The sequence below is a fragment of the Chlorocebus sabaeus genome, chromosome 6, assembly GCF_047675955.1.
Source record: "Chlorocebus sabaeus isolate Y175 chromosome 6, mChlSab1.0.hap1, whole genome shotgun sequence".
Lineage (NCBI taxonomy): Eukaryota > Metazoa > Chordata > Mammalia > Primates > Cercopithecidae > Chlorocebus > Chlorocebus sabaeus.
In genome coordinates this window covers 40,517,293-40,543,393 of record NC_132909.1, presented here as the reverse complement: position 1 = coordinate 40,543,393, position 26,101 = coordinate 40,517,293, and the positions used below count along the sequence as shown (strand labels likewise).

Sequence of the window (26,101 nt, the reverse complement as noted above, 5' to 3'; positions counted from 1 at the left end):
GCAACTGTTCTTATAATCACCCACGGACTCACCTCATCCATACTATTTTGCCTAGCAAACTCAAACTATGAACGAACCCACAGCCGCATTATACTACTTTCCCGAGGACTCCAAATACTATTTCCATTAATAACCTTTTGATGATTTGCAGCAAACCTTACCAACATCGCCGTACCCCCTACTATTAACCTAGTAGGAGAACTCCTTGTAATAATAACCTCATTCTCCTGATCATACATCACCATTACGCTTACAGGACTTAATATGCTAATTACAGCCCTCTACTCCCTCTATATATTTACCACAACACAACGAGGAATACTTACATATCACACTACTAATATAAAACCTTCCTTTACGTGAGAAAACATACTAATATTCATACACCTTTCCCCTATTATACTCCTGTCCCTTAACCCTAATGTTATTCTAGTTTTCACCTCCTGTAAATATAGTTTAACCAAAACATTAGATTGTGGATCTAACCATAGAGGCCTGCCACTTCTTATTTACCGAGAAAGCTAGCAAGGGCTGCTAACCCATGTCTCCATTTTTAATAAATACGGCTTTCCCAACTTTTAAAGGATTACAGTTATCCATTGGCCTTAGGAACCAAAAACATCGGTGCAACTCCAAATAAAAGTAACAACCATGTACACCTCCATTACCATAACAATCCTAACCACTCTAATTCTACCAATTGCTATTACCTTTATTAATCCCAACAAAAAGCACGTATACCCATACTACGTAAAAACAACTATGATATATTCTTTCACCATTAGCCATCTCCCCATAATCTTGTTTATTCTCCTGGACCAAGAAGCAATTATCTCAAACTGACATTGAATAACAATCCAAACATTAGAATTAACACTAACCTTCAAATTTGATTACTTCTCCATAATATTTATCCCAATTGCACTATTCATTACTTGATCTATTATAGAATTCTCACTATGATATATAAGTTCAGATCCAAACAATCAATTCTTTAAGTGCCTTCTCACATTTCTCATCACCATACTAATTTTAATCACTGCCAACAACCTCTTTCAACTTTTAATTGGCTGAGAAGGCATAGGAATTATATCCTTCTTATTAATTAGCTGATGGTACGCTCAAATAGAAGCCAACACAGCAGCCACTCAGGCAATCTTATACAACTGTATTGGCGATATCGGCTTTATCCTAAGCATAACATGGTTCATCCTACATTACAACTCATGAGACTTTCAACAAATGTTTATCCTAAACCCCAACCCAAGTCTTCTCCCACTAATAGGTATTCTCCTGGCAGCAACAGGAAAATCAGCCCAATTTGGTCTTCACCCTTGACTACCTTCCGCCATAGAAGGCCCAACACCAGTCTCAGCTCTACTCCACTCCAGCACGATAGTTGTCGCCGGAGTATTCCTGCTCATCCGTTCCACCCTCTAATAGAAAATAATACATTAATCCAAAGCCTTACATTGTGCCTAGGAGCCATTACCACCACATTCATAGCAGTTTGCGCCCTAACACAAAACGATATTAAAAAAATCGTAGCCTTTTCCACCTCAAGCCAACTGGGCCTCATAATAGTTACTATCGGCATCAACCAACCATACCTAGCGTTTCTACATATCTGCACCCATGCCTTCTTCAAAGCTATATTATTCATCTGCTCTGGATCCATTATTCATAACCTAAACAACGAACAAGACATTCGAAAAATAGGAGGGTTATTTAAAACAATACCCCTTACTTCAACCTCCTTATTTATTGGCAACTTAGCACTTGCAGGCATACCCTACCTCACAGGCTTCTACTCCAAAGACCTCATCATCGAAACCGCAAACATGTCGTATACCAACGCCTGAGCCCTATCTATCACTCTCATTGCCACATCCCTAACTAGTGCTTACAGCACCCGAACTATCTTTATAACCCTAACAGGACAACCCCACTTCCCAACCTCAATCTATATTAACGAGAACGACCCCACCTTATTAAAACCAATCAAACGCCTCACTGTCGGCAGTATACTAGCAGGATTTCTTATCACCAACAATATCTCCCCTACCTCACTCCCCCAACCAACAATGCCTCACCATCTAAAACTCTCAGCCCTATATCTAACCACCCTGGGCTTTCTAGTAGGCCTAGACCTTGCCCTTATAACCAACAAACTTAAAATAAACATGCCATCACACACATTTAAATTCTCCAACATATTAGGATATTACCCTATCACAATTCACCATATAACCTTCTACCAAAATCTACTTATAAGCCAAAACCTATCCTTCCTCTTACTAGACTTAACCTGACTGGAAAAATCTATACCCAAAACAATTTCACATATCCACACTACCATCTCCACCATCACAACCACCCAAAAAGGCATAATCAAACTTTACTCCCTCTCCTTTCTTATTCCCCTCATTCTAACTTTATTCCTAATAACATAATCTATTACCCTGAGTAATTTCAATAATAATGTATACACCAACAAACAACGTTCAACCAGTAACCACTACCAATCAACGTCCATAGTCATACAAAGCACCTGCACCAATAGAATCCCCTCTAACTAACCCCGACCCCTCACCCTCAAAAATCACCCAATCCCCCATACTATTAAAGTTAACCACCACCACTAAATCATCAAAATCTATAACTCATAAAATTAAACCCACCTCCATCGCTAATCCTACCAGAAAACTCACAAAAACCTCAAGCCCCGATCCCCATGTTTCAGGATACTCCTTAATAGCCATCGCCGTAGTATACCCAAAAACAACTATCATACCCCCTAAATAAACTAAAAACATCATTAAACCCATATACGCTCCCCCACAATTCAAAATAATCACACAACCAACTATACCACTAACAATTAATGCCAACCCTCCAGAAATAGGAGAGGGTTTAGAAGAAAACCCCACAAACCCCATAACTAATAATACGTTTAACAAAAATAAAATATATGTCATTGTTCTCACGTGGACTCCAACCATGACCAATGATATGAAAAACCATCGTTGTACTTCAACTACAAAAACATTAATGACCCCAATACGCAAATCCCACCCAATCCTAAAAATAATTAACCACACCTTCATTGACCTACCCACCCCACCTAACATTTCTATATGATGAAACTTCGGCTCACTTCTTGCAACCTGCCTAATTCTACAAATTATTACAGGACTATTCCTAGCAGTACACTACTCACCAGACACTTCCTCCGCCTTCTCCTCAATCGCACACATCGTCCGAGATGTAAATAACGGCTGAATCCTTCGCTACCTCCACGCCAACTGTGCCTCCATACTCTTCATCTGCCTTTTTCTACATGTAGGCCGAGGCCTCTACTACGGCTCCTTTCTTCTCACAGAAACTTGAAACACTGGCATCACACTTCTACTCATAACCATAGCAACAGCCTTCATGGGCTGTGTACTCCCATGAGGCCAAATATTCTGAGGCACCACCGTAATTACAAACCTACTATCAGCAATCCCATACATCGGAACCAATCTCGTCCAATGAGTTTGAGGTGGATATTCTATTGAAAACCCCACCCTCACACGATTCTTTACCCTTCACTTTATCCTACCTTTCATTATCACAGCCTTTACTACTCTACACCTATTATTTCTACACGAAACAGGATCAAATAATCCCTGCGGAATTTCCTCTCACTCCGATAAAATCGACTTCCACCCCTACTACACAATTAAGGACATCCTAGGCCTAGCCCTCTTTTTCACAGCCTTAATAACATTAGTATTATTCACGCCTGACCTTCTAAGCGATCCAGACAACTACATCCCAGCCAACCCCCTAAGCACGCCTCCACACATTAAACCAGAATGATACTTCTTATTTGCATATGCAATTCTACGATCCATTCCTAATAAACTAGGAGGGGTGTTAGCACTCCTCCTATCAATCTTTATCTTATTATTCATACCCACTCTCCACAAATCCAAACAACAAAGTATGGCATTCCGCCCACTCAGCCAGTTCCTATTTTGACTCCTAATCACAATTCTACTAACTCTTACCTGAATCGGAATTCAACCAATAAGCCAACCCTTTATGACTATTGGACAAGTAGCATCCGTAATATATTTCACAATTCTAGTCTTAATACCACTTGCCTCCCTAATTGAAAACAACCTGCTCAAATGAACCTGCCCCCGTAGTATAGATAAATACACCAGTCTTGTAAACTGAAAATGGAAAACTTCTCCCTAGGGCAACTCAGAAAGAAAGTACTTAACTTCACCACCAACACCCAAAACTGGCATTCTAACTTGAACTACTTTCTGTCTTTTATGGTATGCAAGCTTTAAATGCAACTTAAGTATTAAACATTTCAATAAACTTTTATGTAAATCGTGCATTACTGTTAGCCAACATGAATACTATATAGTACTATATATGTTTAACTGTACATAGCACATATTCTTACATACTTACTAAACACAGTCCCACAACATGCTTACAAGCAAGCACTCTAATAGATCAATCAACTGTAACACATAACAACAAGACTCAAAGCTCAAGCATCACAACCCGAATATCAACTAACCTATTGTTCATTTACAGTACATAGTACATTAAATCGTTCACCAGACACAGCACATCCAAGTTAAATTAATCCTCCTCACCTCCTTGTCTTGTGCAGGTTTTCAAAGGGAATGCTTCTGGTTTTTGCCCATTCAGTATGATATTGTCTGTGGGTTTGTCATAAATAGCCCTTATTATTTTGAGATACGTTCCATCAATACCTAGTTTATTGAGTTTTTAGGACGAATGGGGTGTTGAAATTTATTGAAGGCCTTTTCTGCATCTATTGAGATAATCGTGTGGTTTTTGTCATTGGTTCTGTTTATGTGATGGATTATGTTTATTGATTTGCCTATGTTGAACCACCCTTGCATCCCAGGGATGAAGCCGACTTGATCATGGTAGATAAGCTTTTTGATGTGCTGCTGTATTCAGTTTGCCAGTATTTTATTGAGGATTTTTACATCCATGTTCATCAGGGATATTGGCTTGAAATTTTTTTGCTGTTGTGTCTCTGCCAGGTTTTTGTATCAGGATGATGCTGGCCTCATAAAATGAGTTAGGGAGGCTTCCCTCTTTTTCTATTGTTTGGAATAGTTTCAGAAAGAATAGGTCAGCTCGTCTTTGTACCTCTGGCAGAGTTCAGCTGTGAATCCATCAGGTTCTGGACATTTTCTATTGGTAGGCTAATAGTTACTGCCTCAGTTTCAGAACTTTTGTTATTGGCCTCTTCAGGATTTATTTTATTTTTATTTTTTGAGGGGTTTTTTGTGTCTCTCTCTCCTTCTGTTCTGCTGTTAGTTATTTGTTATCTTCTGCTAGGGTTTGAATTTGTTTGTTCTTGCTTCTCTAGTTCTTTTAATTGTGATTTTAGCATGTCTATTTTAGATCTTTCTTGCTTTCTCTTGTGGGCATTTAGTGCTGTAAATTTTCCTCTAGACATTGCTTTGTCTTAGTCCCAGAGATTCTGGTATTTTGTGTCTTTGTTCTCATTGGTTTCAAAGAACTTTTTAAGTTCTACTTTCATTTAATTATTTACCCTGTAGTCATTCAGGAACAGGTTGTTCAGTTTCCATGCAGTTGTGCGATTTTTAGTGAGTTTCTTAATCCTGAGTTCTAATTTGATTGCAGTGGTCTGAGAGACTGTTATGATTTCCATTCTTTTACATTTGCTGAAGAGTGTTTTGCTTCCAATTATGTGGTCAGTTTTAGAATAAGTGCGATGTGGTGCTGAGAAGAACGTGTATTCTGTTGATTTGTGGCAAAGAGTTCTGTAGATGTCTATTAGGTCTGCTTGGTCCAGAGTTGAGTTCACATCCTGAATATCCTTGTTAGTTTTCTGTCTCATTGATCAGGCTAATATTGACAGTGGGATGTTAAAGTCTCCCACTGTTATGGTGTGGGAATCTATGTCTTTTTGTAGGTCCCTAAGAACTTGCTTTATGATTCTAGGTGCTCCTGTATTGGGTGCATATATATTTAGGATAGTTATCTCTTCTTGTTGCATTGACCCCTTTACCATTATGTAATGCCCATCTTTGTCTCTTTTGATCTTTATTGGTTTAACGTCTGTTTTATCAGAGACTGGGATTGCAACCCCGGATTTTTTTTTTTTTTTTTTTTTTTTGCTTTCCATTTGCTTGGTAAATATTCCTCCATCCATTTGTTTTGAGTCTATATGTGTCTTTGCACATATAGACTCAAATACAGCACTTAGATGGATCTTGACTCTTTATTCAATTTGCCAGTCTGTGTCTTTTAATTGGAGCATTTAGCCCTTGTATTTAAGGTTAATATTGTTATATCATTATGATGCTAGCTGGTTATTTTGCCCATTAGTTGATGCAGTTTCTTCATAGTGTCGATGGTCTTTACAATTTGGTATGTTTTTGCAGGGGCTGGTACCAGTTGTTCCTTTGTGTGTTTAGTGCTTCCTTCAGGAGTTGTTGTAAGGCAGGCCTGGTGGTGACAAAGTCTCTCAGCATTTGCTTGTCTGTAAAGGATTTTATTTCTCCTTCACTTATGAAACTTAGTTTGACTGGATATGAAATTCTGGGTTGAAAATTCCTTTCTTTAAGAATGCTGAATATTGGCTCCCCACTCTCTTCTGGCTTGTAGGGTTTCTACAGAGAGATCCACTGTTAGTCTGATGGGCTTCCATTTGTGGATAACCCGACCTTTCTCTCTGGCTGCCCTCAACATTTTTTTCATTTCAACCTTGGTGAATCTGGCAATTATGTGTCTTGGGGTTGCTCTTCTCAAGGAGTATCTTTGTGGTGTTCTCTGTATTTCCTGAATTTGAATGTTGGCCTGTCTTGCTAGGTTGGGGGCATTCTCCTGGATGATATTTTGAAGAGTGTTTTCCAACTTGATTCCATTCTCCCTGTCACTTTCAGGTACCCTAATCAAACGTAGATTTGGTCTTTTCACATAGTCCCATATTTCTTGGAGGCTTTGTTCATTTCTTTTTATTCTTTTTTCTCTAATCTTGTCTTGCTTTATTTCATTAAGTTGATCTTCAGTGTCTGATCTCCTTTCTTCTGCTTTATCGATTCAGCTATTGATACTTGTGCATGCTTCACGAAGTTCTCATGCTGTGTTTTTCATCTCCATCAGGTCATTTATGTTCTTCTCTAAACTGGTTCCTCCTGTTAGCAATTCGTCTAACCATGTCATAAGACTGTTTGCAAATCACTTTTATCTTGCAGCTCCCAAAATTCTCTTTTTGTCTGTAACTATTGAAATTGTGATTATAAATATGTTTTTGTTATAAATGTATTTGTATGTATCGTAATTTGCTTTTTGAGCTTTTTTATTTTTAGATATTTTTTCTTAATTTTAGAATCTTTCAATTATTTATTTTTGTATTTTTATCACCACAATTTAGATATTTTTGTTCTTATCCTCATTTTTCTAACTTTTTATAGTCTTTTGTGTTCCTGTTTCATGCATTATTATTCCATTTTTAAAATTAGTATATAAATTTTTAGTGGTTTCTTTCTGAAATTTTAATAATATTTTTGGTGGGATTATGTTGCCCTATTTTGTATAGATTGTATGTAATCTTTGAGATTTGGACATTTAAAAAGGTTACCTGTCACAAAATTTATTAATGTAGCTTTGTCCTGGCATAGTCAGAAAGCAATGGTCTTGACTAGAGATTGTGTGGGTCTGTCAAACATGTTCTTCAGATTTGTGTTGTCTGAAATTTTGTGCTTACTTTTAGTTTAAAGAGATTATGTTTCTCCTGAAAAGTAATTACCTGGTATACCTGTTCTCTCTCTGCAGCACTGCAGTGCTCTGCTGCAGTGTATTTACCTTTGGTCCCAGCAGACTCAAAATGAAAGTATACCATCATTTATTTCAGCAATTTATGTCATGGGAGACAGAAACCAGTGTGTGGAAAGGCCAGTAGAAGACAGAAATTAAATTGTACATGCCAATATTTTACTTTCCTTTAAAAAAAAGCCAGAAGTTACAATTTACTTCTGAAGGGACTAGGTAATACTGAGGAGCAGAAAGAGTTGTAATGGGTAAATGTAACAAACTTTTCTTTTTTTCTATGTGGTTCTTTGCATTGGGTTTAATTCAGACACTGTACACACTTAACTCATGTATAAATTATCCACATATGTATTTTGGTCTGTATGTTTTCATTACATTTATATGTCTGTGAAGAATTAGGGCCTGTGGGCCTGTGTCATATTGCAATGTAATCTTACTTATGTAGTTTGAATAATTTTATAGGTTAGATTTGGAAACTGTATTTATCTGAGTCTAATAAGTGGACTAATTTGTTATTTTTATTTCTTTTCAGTTATATGTTCTCATTTTGCTCAACACCTTTGTCCAGAGCAGGGCATAGAAGATTCTCTCCGAAAAGTGATATTGAGAAGATGTGAAAAATGTGGACCTGAGAATTTACAGTTAAAAATTGGTTGTACCAATGTGGATGCGTGTAAGGTGCACAAAAAAGGTTATAATAAGCTTAACCAGAGTTTGACAACTACACAGAGCGAAGTATTTCAATGTGGCAAATATGTAAACATCTTTCATAAATGTTCAAATTCAAAAAGACATAAGATAAGGCATACTAGAAAGAAGCTTTTGAAATGTAAGGAATATGTCAGATCATTTTGCATGCGTTCACACCTATGTCAACATAAAAGAATTTATACCAGAGAGAATTCCTACAAATGTGAAGAAGATGGCAAAGCCTTTAACTGGTCCTCAACCCTTACTTATTATAAGAGAATTCATACTGGAGAGAAACACCACAAATGTGAAGAATGTGGCAAAACCTTTAGTAAGGCCTCAACCCTTACTGTACATAAGACAATTCATGCTGGAGAGAAACCCTACAAATGTGAAGAATGTGGCAAAGCTTTCAACCAGTCCTCAACCCTTACGGAACATAAGAGAATTCATACTGGAGAGAAACCCTACAAATGTGAAGAATGTGGCAAAGCTTTCAGCCAGTCCTCAACCCTTACGGAACATAAGAGAATTCATACTGGAGAGAAACCCCACAAATGTGAAGAATGTGGCAAAGCTTTCTACCGGTCCTCAAGACTTAGGGAACATAAGAGAATTCATACTGGAGAGAAACCCTACAAATGTGAAGAATGTGGCAAAGCTTTCTACCGGTCCTCAAACCTTACGAAACATAAGAGAATTCATACTGGAGAGAAACCCTACAAATGTGAAGAATGTGGCAAAGCCTATGGTAACTTCTCAACCCTTACTAAACATAAGGTAATTCATACTGGAGAGAAACCCTACAAATGTGAAGAATGTGGAAAAGCCTTCAGCTGTTCCTCAAGCCTTATTGAACATAAGAGAAGTCATGCTGGAGAGAAACCCTACAAATGTGAAGAATGTGGCAAAGCTTTCAACCGGTCCTCAAGACTTAGGGAACATAAGAGAATTCATACTGGAGAGAAACCCTACAAATGTGAAGAATGTGGAAAAGCCTTCAGCTGTCCCTCAAGCCTTATTGAACATAAGAGAAGTCATGCTGGAGAGAAACCCTACAAATGTGAAGAATGTGGCAAAGCTTTCAACCGGTCCTCAAGACTTAGGGAACATAAGAGAATTCATACTGGAGAGAAACCCTACAAATGTGAAGAATGTGACAAAGCTTTCTACCGGTCCTCAAACCTTACGGAACATAAGAGAATTCATATGGGAGAGAAACCCTACAAATGTGAAGAATGTGGCAAAGCCTATGGTAACTTCTCAACCCTTACTAAACATAAGGTACTTCATACTGGAGAGAAACCCTACAAATGTGAAGAATGTGGAAAAGCCTTCAGCTGTTCCTCAAGCCTTATTGAACATAAGAGAAGTCATGCTGGAGAGAAACCCTACAAATGTGAAGAATGTGGCAAAGCCTTCATCTGGTCCTCAAGACTTAGGGAACATAAGAGAATTCATACTGGAGAGAAACCCTACCAATGTGAAGAATGTGGCAAAGCCTATGGTAACTTCTCAACCCTTACTAAACATAAGGTACTTCATACTGGAGAGAAACCCTACAAATGTGAAGAATGTGGAAAAGCCTTCAGCTGTTCCTCAAGCCTTATTGAACATAAGAGAAGTCATGCTGGAGAGAAACCCTACAAATGTGAAGAATGTGGCAAAGCTTTCAACCGGTCCTCAAGACTTAGTGAACATAAGAGAATTCATACTGGAGAGAAACCCTACAAATGTGAAGAATGTGGCAAAGCCTATAGTAACTTCTCAACCCTTACTAAACATAAGGTAATTCATACTGGAGAGAAACCCTACAAATGTGAAGAATGTGGAAAAGCCTTCAGCTGTCCCTCAAGCCTTATTGAACATAAGAGAAGTCATGCTGGAGAGAAACCCTACAAATGTGAAGAATGTGGCAAAGCCTTCATCTGGTCCTCAAGACTTAGGGAACATAAGAGAATTCATACTGGAGAGAAACCCTACAAATGTGAAGAATGTGGTAAAGCTTTCTACCGGTCCTCAAGACTTAGTGAACATAAGAGAATTCATACTGGAGAGAAACCCTACAAATGTGAAGAATGTGGAAAAGCCTTCAGCTGTCCCTCAAGCCTTATTGAACATAAGAGAAGTCATGCTGGAGAGAAACCCTACAAATGTGAAGAATGTGGCAAAGCCTTCATCTGGTCCTCAAGACTTAGGGAACATAAGAGAATTCATACTGGAGAGAAACCCTACAAATGTGAAGAATGTGGCAAAGCCTATGGTAACTTCTCAACCTTTACTAAACATAAGGTACTTCATACTGGAGAGAAACCCTACAAATGTGAAGAATGTGGCAAAGCCTTCAGCTGTTCCTCAAGCCTTATTGAACATAAGAGAAGTCATGCTGGAGAGAAACCCTACAAATGTGAAGAATGTGGCAAAGCTTTCAACTGGTCCTCAACCCTTACGGAACATAAGAGAATTCATACTGGAGAGAAACCCTACAAATGTGAAGAATGTGGCAAAGCGTTCTACCAGTCCTCAAACCTTACGGAACATAAGAGAATTCATACTGGAGAGAAACCCTACAAATGTGAAGAATGTGGCAAAGCTTTCAACCAGTCCTCAACCCTTACGGAACATAAGAGAATTCATACTGGAGAGAAACCCTACAAATGTGAAGAATGTGACAAAGCTTTCTACTGGTCCTCAAACCTTATGGAACATAAGAGAATTCATACTGGAGAGAAACCCTACAAATGTGAAGAATGTGGCAAAGCCTATGGTAACTTCTCAACCCTTACTAAACATAAGGTAATTCATACTGGAGAGAAACCCTACAAATGTGAAGAATGTGGAAAAGCCTTCAGCTAGCCCTCAAGCCTTAGTGAACACAAGAGAATTCATGCTGGAGAGAAACCCTACAAATGTTAAGAATGTGGCAAAGTCTTTAGCTCAGTCTTCAATAAACATAAGAAAATTCATACTGGAAAGAAATTCTACAAATGTGAAGAATGTGGTAAAGAGTTCAACCAATCCTCACACCTTCCTACTCATAAGAGAATTCATACGGGAGGAAAAACCCTACAAATGTGAAAAATGTGGCAAAGCTTTCAATTAGTTCTCAACCCTTACTGAACATAAGGGAATTTATACAGAAGGGAAACCCTACATATGTGAAGAACGTGGCAGATTTTTTAACTCTTCCTCAATCCTTACTAAACATAAGGTAATTCATACTGGAGGGAATTCCTACAATTGTGTGGAATGTGGCAAAGCCTTTAACCAGTCCTTAAGGCTTACCACATATAAGACAACTCATACTGGACAGAAACCATACACATGTGAAGAATGTGGGAAAGCCTCTAACAGATCCTCAATTCTTAACAGACACAGGCTAATTCATAATAGAGAGAAACTACAAACCTGAAAGATGTGACAATGCTTTTGGCAACACCCGAAACTTTTCTGAGTATAAAAGAAATCATAGTGGTGAGAAATCCTAGAAATGTGAAGAATGTGACAAAGCCTTTAAATGGCTGTCACACTTGATTGTAGGTAAGATAACTCATACTGGAGAAAACTAGTGTGAACAATGTGGCAAAACATTTAACCAATGCTCATGCCTTTTTGCAAAGGAAAGCATTTATATTAGCCTGGGCAACAGAGGGAAACTCTGTCTGGAAAAAAAAAAAAATCATTAATATCTTCTCACATCTTAGTCAATATCAGAGAGTTCATACTAAATAAAAGCATTAGAAGTGCAATTGGTGTCAATAGATCTTTCAGAAAATATAAGCCTTTAAATTACAAAAGAATATTTATTTTGAGGAAACACATTACAAATATAAAGAGGATTGTAGTACCTTTACTTGTATCACAGGTTTTATTGTACACATTTTGTACTAGAGGAAAACCCTGAGGTAGTTGTTCCAACTTTGCTCAACATCAGGGAATTTATATTGAAGAATAACCCTGCAAATTTAATGAATTTGGAAAAACATTTTTTCAAAAACTATAGATTATAAAACACAAAAGTTTATACTAAAATATATTTTTGCAGATACAGTAAATATTTTAAAAATGTAATCCAAAATTAAGTAAAGAGAATCCACAGTAGAAATACCTGTCTCTCAAACTTCAGACATTACACTTAATCAGATTGCTGAGTATAGGAAAAAATTCAAAACTAAAGTTGGTAAAAAGAAAAATTATTTGTATGTAACTTTAAAAGAAGTAGATCTTTGAAGAGTTATAATTTCATTTAAAGTATACTTTTGTCCTGAAAATACAGATTTTTTTTTGCCAGACACAGTGGCTTACACCTGTAAGGCCAACACTTTGGGATGCTGAGGTGGGCAGATCACCTGAGTTGAAGACCAGTCTGGCCAACATGGTGAAATCCCATGTCTACTAAAAAGAAATACAAATATTCGCGAAGCATGGTAGTGCACACCTGTAGTCCCAGCTACTTGGGAGGCTGAGGCATGAGAATCACTTGAACCTGGGAGCCAGAGGTTGCAGTGAGCTGAGATGTTGCCACTGCATTGCTGCCTGGGTGACAGAGCAAGACTCTGTCTCAAAAGACAAAAACAAAAAACAAAAAAAAAAAAACAAAAAAAAAACTACAGCTTATTTGGAAACTGAATACTGATGGAATTCAACTCTTTAATTACTTCATGCTATTTCTTCGTTTCTGTTGTTTTCACATGTAAAAGCCTGTGATCAATTCTTTCTGCATCAGAGATTTGGGAGACTTTTATTAGGTGGTCATTATTTATTACCTTATGGATGACTGAGGACATTAAAATGTAAGATGCATGATGAAAATCTAAGTAGAAAAGCTATTTGTGGTTATCTTATAGAATTGAGTGATGTATGAGGTAGGTGTTCAGAGTAATATTCTTTTTTTTTTTTTTTTTCTTTTTTTTTTTTTTTTGAGAGGGAATCTCGTTCTGTTGCCCAGGCTGGAGTGCAGTGGCATAATCTCGGCTCATTATAAGCTCCTCCTCCCAGGTTCAAGCTATGCTTCTGTCTCTGCCTCCCAAGTAGCTGAGATTACAGGTGCCCATGACCACATCCAACTAATTTTTGTGTTTTAGTAAAGGAAGGTTTCACCATGTTGACCAGGCTGTTCTTGAACTTTTGACCTCAAGTGATCTGCCTGCTTTGGCTTCCCAAAGTGCTGTGATTATAGGTGTTAGCCACTGCACCCAGCCCTAAGTAATATTCTAATACATTATTATGAGAGAAAATCGTTCTTGTAGTTTTCTTTTTTTTTTTTTTTTTTTTGAGACGGAGTCTCGCTCTGTGGCCCAGGCTGGAGTGCAGTGGCCGGATCTCAGCTCACTGCAAGCTCCGCCTCCCGGGTTAACGCCATTCTCCTGCCTCAGCCTCCCGAGTAGCTGAGACTACAGGCGCCCACCACCTCACCCGGCTAGTTTTTTGTATTTTTTAGTAGAGACGGGGTTTCACCGTGTTAGCCAGGATGGTCTCGATCTCCTGACCTCGTGATCCACCCGTCTCGGCCTCCCAAAGTGCTGGGATTACAGGCTTGAGCCACCGCGCCTGGCCATTACTTATAGTTAAAATTAAATCAAAATAATTAGTATGTCATTTTACTAATTGTACTTTTATGTGATAAAACTACAGTTTTAAAGTTTTAAATTGTGTGTTAATTTTTTAATTGAACATTGATGACATGTTAAACACTGTTATACATTCAGCAAAGTGTTATTATGCCACTAATTTTAACCTATTCCACCTTACTCAAGGGTGTATTTAAAAGATGGTAACAATACACTATTTGGTAACATAATAGACTAACATTTCTAGTATTCTTCTTTTTCAGTGGCTTTGAACTGCAAATAAGTTAAAGAATATGGTTCCTGTGGGTTAATTTTTTTTATATTTAAATTTATTTTTCTTAGTTTTTGTGTGTACATAATATGTGTATATATTTATGTCATATATGGTATATTTTGGTACAGTCATACAATGTATAATAATCACATTGTGATAAGGTACCTATAACCTCTGGCTTTTATGTTTTGTATTACAAACAATTCAATTCTACAGTCTTAGTTACTCTAAATTGTACAGTTAAATTGTTATTGACTACATGGTTATTTTTATGGTATCATAAAAATTATATATAAACATAAATAAAATCAATATATTTCTGAGTCCTGAATAATTTTCGAAACTTTATTATGTATTTTTTGAACACGTGGCCTCTGCCTGAGAACACATAATGGAGTTTTAGTTTTGACTTACATGCAGTTAAATATACACATCTATTAGTCTAAAGATATAACTTAGGTTTAAGGAGCAAGGGTGTTTGAGTATAAGTTTGTAACTGTTTTCAGAAGAAAAGGGCAATATTGAAACAAAGCAAAGCATTTTAACAAGATGTCTAATTTACTAGAAAACAAAAATCCTCAAAAATGCTAAAAGCAAATGTAGACTCTGCTTTGTATTCAGTTTATTACACTATCTTATAGCTTATGATTTAGAATCTTTCCATGCAAATTTTCTGTTTTTACTTGCATGATACTCATTCTAGACCCATAATCTTTTTTTTTTTTTTTCTTTCTGAGACCAAGTTTCCTTCTTGTTGCCCAGGCTCGAGTGCAATAGCATGGTCTTGGCTCACTGCAACCTCCGCCTCCTGGGCTCAAATGATTCTCCTGCCTGAGCCTCCCGAGTAACTTGGATTATAGGCATGTACCACCACGCCTGGCTAATTTTTGCATTTTGCGTAGAGATGGGGTTTCACCATGTTGGCCAGGTTTGTCTCGAACTCCTGACCTCAGGTGATCCAGCCATCTCAGCCTCCCAAAGTGCTGGGATTACAGGTGTGAGCCACCATGCCCGGCCTAGACCCATAATCTTTTTGTTTCCTGTTTTTTTTTTTTTTTAATAGTTTATGAAGTATTTATTATCTGAGCTCATTTGTAGTTATAAGAATAATTTTTATAAAATTTCATCATGCACACAAAATTATTTTTAGAAGTAATTCCACAATTTGTGTATTATTACATTTTATTTAGTTAAAACATTCCATTAGCTTCTAGAACCCTATATAAGCTTACTTTTCTTTAATTATTCCCTTAACTTTTTATAAGTGACATAAGTAAATTTTATTTATTGAGTCAATTTGTTTCAGTAAGTACTAGGGAAGCTTCACAAGTCATGTGGATGCTTTTATATATAAATGTAGCAAACAAACATGATGGTGTTCAGTGTATAACAGATGCTCCATAATTAGTCATAAATATTCCTGCTAAAGTTAGTTTGTAACTTCAAGTCAGAGATGGAAAATACCAATTGCAAAGAAATAACATTTATTCTTCATGTGAGAACATTTTTTCCAGGCTGCAAAGCTGAATCTTGCTGAATTTAAAGAGAAATGCTTCATTCATGTCCTAATAAGTTTTATCCTTTTATGTGCATTCAAACCATATATGCATCACAGAACTTTTTCTGTGTTACAACTAGTTTTCTCACTGTTGTTTTCCTGCCATGTGGTTTCACACGGTATGTTGTAGGTTTTAAGGAGGACATTGGTATTTTTTAATGCACTGAAAAATTGGTTTTGACTGGAAAGTTTGCTTATAAATATAACTTTAAGATTGGCTAATTAACATCAAAGACATACATTGTCTACCGAAGAGAGGATTAAATCATCATGGTGTTTCTTTGTAAAAGAAAAATGTTAGGCTTTTATACAAAGTGTGGCAAATATGTAATTTGCTAGAACATACATATAAAAATTAAATTTTTAAGAGAATTAATAGTGAGCAATTTTAAATTTAGTTATTTAGGATGTACTTACAGAACAACTTACATTTCCATGCAAAGTCCTCTATTTAAAGTGTGAATGTTAAAGACTGCAAAACAATAAAATAACTGCTGTAAATTTGGAATAATACTTATTTTCTATATTGATACTACAATTTGGAGAAATTTATCACTCATTTTTTAAAGAAATGTTTTAGTGGTTGAAGTTTAGTCTACAGTTTATATTCTTAGTCACCTAACTGTAGTGATCTCCTAGATGATTTTCTCTGAAAACGTTTGGAGATAATGGCAGCTTTTGGATTAAAACATTTCCTGTTAGTTTGCATGCAAACCAGTTTACTGTGATCACACAGTGGCCAATCATGTGAGCATAAGCAAGCCTGCCCTTTTCGTGTCTTTCATACTATTACCATAAGCACCAATAACTTCAGGTGCCCCAAGCTTAAAATAAAAGCCCTGAAGTCTTTGACTTCTCCCATGCACTGTGCTGGGTTCAGAACATACTGTTAAACATCAAAGTTCCTGTGGTTATGACTGACAAATGAGAAAACAGCAAAGAGACAGACAGTATTTGAAACACTGTTATTCTTAACTTGACAAATAAAATGTGTATTTCATTAAACAACATTTTGAAGTATATATATACATTGTCAAATGCTTAGAACTAGGTAATACTTTATCTTATATTAACATTTTTATGGTTAGACAACATGAAATTTTAAACATTTTTCAAAAATACAAATACATTATGAACTATAGTCATCATGCTGTACAATAAGTTTCTTGAAATTATTTGTTTTATCCAAGTATAATTACGTATTATTTGACAGACATCTTTCAATCCCCCCATTTCTTCTAAATACCTTGGCATTTGGTGGTCACCAGTTTACTCTACATCAGTGAGATTAACTTTTTTAGAATCCATGTGTAAGTGTAATCATGAGACATTAATCTTTCTGTGCTTCCCTTATTTCAACTAATATAATGTCCTCTAGGGTAATCCATGTGATTGAAAATAATAGAATTTTTGTTGTTTAAAGATGAATATTATTCCATTGTGTATATCTACCACATTGCCTTTATTTACTCATTAGATGTTGAACTCTTGATTTTATAAATTTTACATGTGAAGAGTGCTGCAAACAACCTAGAAGTGCAAATGTTTCTTCATTCTAATTTCATTTGTTTTGGATATACAGTGCTGCAATTGTTATATGGTAGTTTGATTTTTAAGTTTTTTAAGAAAACTATTTTGTTTTTCATAATGGCTGTCCTCACTTACATTCAAACAAATAGTGTGCAAGCATTTTCTTTTCTTCAGAATTCTACCAACACTTTTTCTTCTTAGAGTCCTTCTAACAGAAGTGAGTTGGTATCTCATAGTTCTTTTTTTTGCTTGCCTTTCCCTGATAATAATTGACGTTGAGCATGTTTTTAATATATCTGTTGGCCGTGTGTATGTCTTTTTCTGAAAAATATTTAAGCCTTTTTCTCGTTTTTAATAGTTATTTGTTTTTTGTTGTATAGTGATTTGATTTTGTTATATAGTTTTGATATTAATCCCTTATCACATTTATGATTTGCAAATATTTTCTTCCATTTTTTGGTGTCCTCATCCTGTTGATTGTATTATATTCCGTGCAGCAGTTTTTAAATTTAAAATAATCTGATTCATCTATTTTTTCAATTTGCTCCTTGGGATTTGAAGTCAAATTTTAAAAGTCACTGCCCAACCAGTGTTACAGGGCTTTCAATCTATGTTGTTTATAGTAGTTTCAGAGTTTTAGATCTTATATTTAAGTATCTAATTTATTTTGTGTTTTTATTTTAAGTATCTAATTCATTTTGTGTTTTTATTTTATTTAAGTATCTAATTTATTTATATATGGTATTAGTTGAGAGTCTTATTATATTCTTGTATATGTGGATATAAAGTTTCTCAACACCATTTATTTTATTTTATTTTATTTTTTATTGTATTGAATCCAATTCAAGCATTACAGAACTTTAAGCAAAATTTGGTGAAAGATGCCTTCATTCTTTGCCTTAAGATTGGCAAATGGCAAACAAAGGAGGCATTAAAAGGATCTAAACTCAAAAATAAGATTTTTCTTTTTTTTTTTTTTAATTATACTTTAAGATGCTGCCTTTTCCCTAAGAAATTGCCACCATTATTTAAAAATCAGATGGCTGTAAATACATCAATATATTTCTGGTTTCCTTTTTCTTCTCTACTCGCTTGTGTGTTTTAATTCAGGTACTACACTTTTTTTTTTTTTTACTATAGCTTTTTAGTATATCTCAAAGTCAGATACCTTCACTTTTTCTATTGCTTGATTACTTTGGCTATTCAGGGCCTTTTGTGGTACCCTATAAATTTTAGATGTATTTTTAAAAATTTGTTAATTATGTCACTGGTATTTCGGTAGAGGTTGCATTTTAGCCATACATCATTTTGTATAATACAGATGTTTAACAATATTAGTAACGCCAATTTATGATCAATATTTTTCCAATTGTGTTTAATTTCTTTAATTTCATTTAATGATAGTTGTCAATGTATAGAAATTCTACTGACACTTGTATGTTGCTTTTGTATTCTGCAAGTTTAATACATTTATTAGTCCTACTAATTTTTAGTAATGTCTTAGGCTTTCATTAACTTAAAATTATGTATAGAAATAAAAATTACACCGGAATAATTTAACATTTTTTCTAATCTCAGTGCTTTGATTTTTATTTTCTAATTTTTCTTTCTTGGATAGTTAGTACTATGTTTAACAAGACTGAAGAAAGTGGGCATTTTTGTCTGCTCTTAGAGTAAAAGCTTACAAGATTTCCCTGTTTAGTATGTTATTAGCTGTGCTTTTTGTGTGTATGTGTGTGTTATATGTGGCAATTATTGGCTTGAGGTTCATTTGTCCTATACCTACTTTTTTCAGAAATTTATGAAGAAATGTCGAATTTTGTTAAACTCTTATTCGGCATTTATTTAAATGTTAGAGATGAGAAATCACATCTGATTATACATAGATTTAAAAATATCTTCAGAGACTTCTGTGAACATGCATGCAAAGTAGAAAATTTAGAGAAAATAGATAAACTCCTGGATATACAGAACTTCCCAATATTGACAGAAAATAACAGAAGTCTTTAACAGAGCAAAAATGTAAAATGTGTAATGACATTGAATAAGTAATAATAAAACTACTAACCATAAAAAGCCCTGGATCATATGAAACCACAGCCATATTTTACTACGTATACAAAGATAAGCTGGTCCTAATCCTACTGAGTATTCCAAAAAATCAAGGTGGCATTTCAACCTAATTGCATGAAATCAGTGAATTATGTGAAACTAAAATCTAGTGAAAACATAACAAAGGAAACTACAGGTCAATATTCTGGGTGAACATTGGAACAATAATCCTCCATGAAATACTAGCAAACTGAATTCAAAAGCAAATCAAAGTTATTTTGCTACTATCATGTGAGCTTTATTCCATAAATACAAAGATGTTTGATCATATGCAAGTCAGTAAGTGTGATTCACCATGTAAAGATAATTAAAAGAAAAAATATTTAATTAACACAGTAGGGGCAGAGAAAGCATTCAAGAAAATCCAATATTGACTCAAAAATATTCTCAACACACTAGAGATTGATGAGACATACCTCAAAAGAATGAGAGTCATCTATGACAAATCCTTAACAAACATACTAAAAAAGCAAAAAGTAGATGCATTCTCCATAAGAATAAAAAGATGAGAATATCCATCCTAAACAGTCCTACTGAACATAGTAATGGAGTCCTAGCCAGAAAAATAAAAGGAATCCAAATAGCAAAGGAAGTCAAATTATCTTTATTGATGATATATTTCTCTACCTAGAATACTTTAAGGATTTCACCAAAAGACTCCTAAGCCTAAAGACTTCAAAAAAATCTCAGAATACAAAATCAACACAAATACATAGAATTTCTATACGCCAATAATAAACTGAGAACAAAATAAAAAAAGAGCTCTATTTACAATAGCCACACACAAAAAAATTACCTAGAAATACATTAAGTCAAGGGGGTAAAATATCTCTACAAAGAACTGCAATGCTGAAAGAAATGAGAGAGAATGCAAATAAATAGAAAAATACTGGATGCTCATGGATTCAAATAATATAGTTAAAATGGTCATTCTGCCTAAAGCAACCTACAGATTAAGTGCTGTTTTTATCAAGACTATCCATGACGCTTTTTTACAGAATTAGAAAAACTATTCTAAATATATATACAAAAGAATTAAAGAGTTCAAATAGCCAAGACAACTTCAGACTAAAAGAATAAATCTGGGCCAAGTGTGGTGGCTCACGCCTGTCATCTCAGTCCTTTGGGAGGCTGAAGAGGATGGATCACCTGAGGTCAGGAGTTTGAGACCAACCTGGCCAACAAGGTGAAACCATTGTCTACTAAATACAAAAAATTAACGAGATTTATCACCGAAACAAGTGCTCTTCGTCATCATAAAAGTAAGAAGAGCATTGCCTGCTTTCTTGGAAGCAGCTGACCTGTTTTCTACTGATACAAAGTGGAGAAGGCATTGAAATAGTGAAAGAGGATGATATAAATTGAATACTTATATGAAATACAGTTTATAATAAAAAATAGCATTTGGTGTTGTACACCCGTAGATGAGACTATTAACATGAGGTCATATTCTTATTTCTATTGACAAATTACCTTCATTTACAATATTCTTGTTTCAGAAATATTCTTTTTTCTGCTCTATATTTGCTAGCTTTTGGTAAAATCTTATCTGAACTCAATAGAAAGAAAATAAATCCATTCTACCACAAGCATTTTATTATTGCTGCATATGCTTATTTTGCTTAAAATACGTTAGCTTTTGTTGAAAGATTTATAGTTTTGTTTCCGAGTGTTGTTTATTTCTGAGAAGTTGCTTTCATGATAGAAAACTGCTATTCTCAGCTCAAATCACCTTGACTAATAGCAAGTGAAAGTGATGTGTGGATGAGAAGAAAATGTGTCTTCTCTGCATCTCTTTTTTAATCAATTGGCTGAAGAAAGAGAATGCAGATAGAAGGTGAACGAAAATATAATCCCTGAAAGACCATGAAAAAGTCCTCTTAATCAGGAAAAAAAAAAGGAAATGGTGATTTGAGCAGAATATATATATTTTGCAAAGCCTCTGAAATTTCAGTATACAACCTTCATTGCTTTAATAAATATGTTATTCTTGCAGTTGTAATTCTTCAGGAAATAATTCAATTCCCTGGTGATTTAAAAAAGAGAAGAATAACTTATTTGTTAAGAGATGTAGGAAAGACTCATTACTTTTGACCAACATCTCCTCCACCTCCAGCTTCAGGCAATCATCATTCTACTCTTTGCTTTTATGAGTTTGAGTTTTTTTTATTTTCCAATTTAAAACTTTTAGTTAAGAAGTAGACTTTAGTGTCGAAAATACAAACTTGGGGATGGCAGAAAGATCACACACAAGGCCGCCACTTCACACCTGGAGTGAGTTTGAATTTTTTAATACTCTACATGGAAATGAGATAATTTTTTATTATTTTGTGTGGTGCTGGCTTATTTCACTTAACCTAATGTCTTCAAGGTTCATCAATGTTGTTGAAAATAAAAAGACTTTTTAAAAAAATTTTTCTTCTTTGAAATATATTTTTTAAATGACCAAATAAAGTCTAAATGAATTAAGTATAGCTCCTAGCATAACTCACAGTTAATTTTAATTGACTGTCGTCTCTGTAGAAATATTTTTTATCAGCATTTTTTAACATACAACTAGAACTCGACTAACAGTCATTATGTGTCACAAAAATGAATCAGTTTAGAAGCTATCTTAATAATGAGACAATTGACTTCTGGTACCCAATTCAGAACAACTACAAAAGGAGTGGAGAACAGATTTCAACTGTGATGCACAATCTTATTCATTGGCTTGGTAGCTGAGTGCAGTGTTAAGGATTGTAAAGTCACTATTAAGTGGGAGTAGATCATCATAAAAGTCTTCATTCTCATCATCATCTCACTGAGTAAGGTTGTTTTCTTTTCTGCAATTGTGTTTAAAACTGTCCAAAGAGACTTTCCAAATGCTTGGTTTCTGTCTGGAAGTTTCAAATGAGGCTTTTGGGTGTGCGTCTTTTTCTAGTTTTGCACAGCTACAGAGGCTTCAGGAAACTTACCATCGTGGTGGAAGGCAAAGGGGAAGCAAAGACTTTCTGGTTGTGGCTGGAGAAAGAGCTACAATATGCTAACTGGTCTCACTCGGGATGTTCCTCACTTTCAGGATAGGTGGGGTGACCCAGCAATCATATGGACACTATCCTTTCCAGTGTCCCTCAAACTTTGGTGTGCATCAGAATTTCTGCAAGGCTTGCTAAGGCACAGACTGTTGAGCCCACCTCCAAGACTTCTTTCTTTTTAAGAAATAAATAGCATTCCCTTGTGTAAATATATCACTTTTTAAAATTCATTCACCTGTTGATGGACACTTAGGTTGATTTCATACCTTAGCTATTGTGAGTAATCCACTTTTTTTCTTTTCTTATTTATTTATATATCTCTTTTTTTATTTCTAGAAACATTTTAATTTTATACTATATAAGTTTTTAAAATTTTTTTTGGATCAAGGCCATTACTTTGTTATTAACATAATTTGAGACAAAATAACAATAAAAATCAACATTGATTAGTGAAAACAATTTTCTAGCCCTTAGTAATCATTTTCTCTCCCACCTGACATAAAAGTTGAATCTTCGTGTCATTTCTCACAGTTGTAACAAGGTAGCTTCTGATTAAATTGGTCTGCATATAATTTTGTAAAATTTTACTTTTTTAATCTAAAAATTAAACTTCTCTATTACCAGAAAAGTTATTTTTAATAGGTATTATTTTACTCTATTATATTTAAATTCTTCAGGAAAACTAAGCTGACAAGGAATGCACTCAAATTTTTTTGAAAATTAAAAATGCTTAAGAAGCGTTTATTACAGAATCTAAAACTGAAAATATTTTTACATTCTTAGAGAACATCTCTCAAATACTTCAAGTTACCTTCTTCTGACAGTAGATATATATTTTTCTGTATTGCTATAATACAGCATTGGCTGTCCTTTGTGGTCAACTCCATCATTTTTATTCTATTGCGTAGTATTTATGTTATGCATTTTATATTTTATTATCTTTTATTTTTTAATTATACTTTATGTTCTAGGGTACATGTGCACAACGTGCAGATTTGTTACATATGTATACATGTGCTATGTTGGTGTGCTGCACCCATTAACTCATCATTTACATTAGGTATGTCTCCTAATGCTATCCCTCCCCCCTCTCCCCACCCCACGACAGGCCCTGGTGTGTGATGTTCCCCTTCCTGTGTCCAAGTGTTCTCATTGTTCAATTACCATCTATGAGTGAGAACATGCAGTGTTTGGTTTTCTGTTCTTGTGATAGTTTGCTGAGAATGATGGTTTCCAACTGCATCCATGTCTCTACAAAGGAATGAACTCATTCTTTTTTATGGCTACATAGTATTCCATAGTGTATATGTGCCACGTTTTCTTAATCCAATCTGTCATTGATGGACATTTGTGTTGGTTCCAAGTCTTGCCATTGTGAATAGTGCTGCAATAAACATACGTGTGCATGTGTCTTTATAGCAGCATGATTTATAATCCTTTGTGTGTATACCCAGTAATGAGATGGCTGGGTCAAATGGTATTTCTAGTTCTAGATCCTTGAGGAATCACCACACTGTCTTCCCCAATGGTTGAACTAGTTTACAGTCCCACCGACAGTGTAAAAGTGTCCCTATTTCTCCACATCCACTCCAGCACCTGTTGTTTCCTGACTTTTTAATGATTGTCATTCTAACTGGTGTGAGATGGTATCTCTTTGTGATTTTGATTTCCTTTTCTCTGATGGCTAGGGATGATGAGCATTTTTTCATGTGTCTGTTGGCTGCATAAATGTCTTCTTTTGAGAAGTGTCTGCTCATATCCTTTGCCCACTTTTTTATGGGGTTGTTTGTTTTTTTCTTGTAAATTTGTTTGAATTCTTTGTAGGTTCTGGATATTATCCCTTTGTCAGATGAGTAGATTGCAAAATTTTTCTCCTATTCTGTAGGTTGCCTGTTCACTCTGATGGTAGTTTTTTTTTTTTTCTTTTCTTTTTTTGCTGTGCAGAAACTCTTTAATTAGATCCCATTTGTCAATTGTGGCTTTTGTTGCCATTGCTTTTGGTGTTTTAGACATGAAGTCCTTGCCCATGCCTATGTCCTGAATGGTATTACCTAGGTTTTCTTCTAGGCTTTTTATGGTTTTAGGTCTAACATTTAAGTCTCCAGTCCATCTTGAATTAATTTTTGTATAAGGCATAAGGAAGGGATCCAGTATCAGCTTTCTACTTATGGCTAGCCAGTTTTCCCAGCACCATTTATTAAATAGGGAATCCTTTCCCCATTTCTTGTTTTTGTCAGGTTTGTCAAAGATCAGATGGTTGTAGATGTGTGGTATTATTTCTGAGGGTTCTGTTCTGTTCCACTGTTCTATGTCTCTGTTTTGGTACCAGCACCATGCTGTTTTGGTTACTGTAGCCTTGTAGTATAGTTTGAAGTCAGGTATTGTGATGCTTCCAGCTTTGTTCTTTTGGCTTAGGATTGTCTTGGCAATATGGGCTCTTTTTTGGTTCCATATGAACTTTAAAGTAGTTTTTTCCAATTCTGTGAAGAAAATAATTTGTAGCTTAATGGGGATGGCATTGAATCTATAAATTATCTTGGGCAGTATGGCCATTTTCATGATATTGATACATGAGCATGGAATATTCTTCCATTTGTTTGTGTCTTCTTTTATTTCATTGAGCAGTGGTTTGTAGTTCTCCTTGAAGAGGTCCTTCACATCCCTTGTAAGTTGGATTCCTAGGTATTTTATTCTATTTGAAGCAATTGTGAATGGGAGTTCACTCATGGCTTGGCTCTGTTTCTCTGATACTAGTCTGTAAGAAAGCTTGCAATTTTTGCACATTGATTTTGTATCCTGATACACTGCTGAAGTTGCTTATCAGCTTAAGGAGATTTTGGGCTGAGACGATGGGGTTTTCTAAATATACAATCATGTCATCTGCAAACAGGGACAATTTGACTTCCTCTTTTCCTAATTGAATACTCCTTTTTTTTTTCTCCTGGCTGATTGCCCTGGCCAGAACTTCCAACACTATGTTGAATAGGAGTGCTGAGAGGGCATCCCTGTCTTGTGCCAGTTTTCAAAGGGAATGCTTCCAGTTTTTGCCCATTGAGTATGATATTGGCTGTAGGTTTGTCATAAATAGCTCTTATTATTTTGAAATACGTTACATCAATGTCAAATTTATTGAGAGTTTTTAGCATGAAGGGCTGTTGAATTTTGTCAAAGTCCTTTTCTGCATCTATTGAGATAATCATGTGGTTTTTGTCTTTGGTTCTGTTTATATGCTGGATTACGTTTACTGATTTGCATATATTGAACCAGCCTTACATTTCAGGGATGGATGAAGCCCACTTGATCATGGTGGATAAGACTTTTGATGTGCTGCTGGGTTCGGTTTGCCAGTATTTTATTGAGGATTTTTGTATCGATGTTCATCAGGGATATTGGTCTAAAATTCTCTTTTGTTGTGCCTCTGCCAGGCTTTGGTATCAGGATGATGTTGGCTTCATAAAATGAGTTAGGGAGGATTCCCTCTTTTTCTATTGATTGGAATAGT

General features: G+C 35.4%; 1 protein-coding gene across 6 annotated transcripts in view; it reads left to right on the top strand.

Annotated features, from left to right (window-relative positions):
* The window catches only part of LOC103234294 (uncharacterized), a 41,468-nt gene extending 18,687 nt beyond the window's left edge, over positions 1 to 22,781 (top strand). For 2 of the 6 annotated variants that reach the window (XM_073016707.1, XM_073016709.1), the window contains 3 exons: positions 8,381 to 9,318; positions 9,571 to 9,910; positions 10,327 to 10,438. In XM_073016707.1, coding sequence (XP_072872808.1) covers positions 8,381 to 9,318; positions 9,571 to 9,910; positions 10,327 to 10,361 — 1,313 coding nt within the window. In that variant the 3' untranslated portion in view covers positions 10,362 to 10,438. Of the gene's footprint in view, positions 1 to 8,380; positions 11,395 to 22,515 lie in introns of those variants that run through there. The other 4 variants (XM_073016706.1, XM_073016708.1, XM_073016710.1 and 1 more) reach the window with 4 other exon arrangements.
* Positions 22,782 to 26,101: the final 3,320 nt, after the last annotated feature.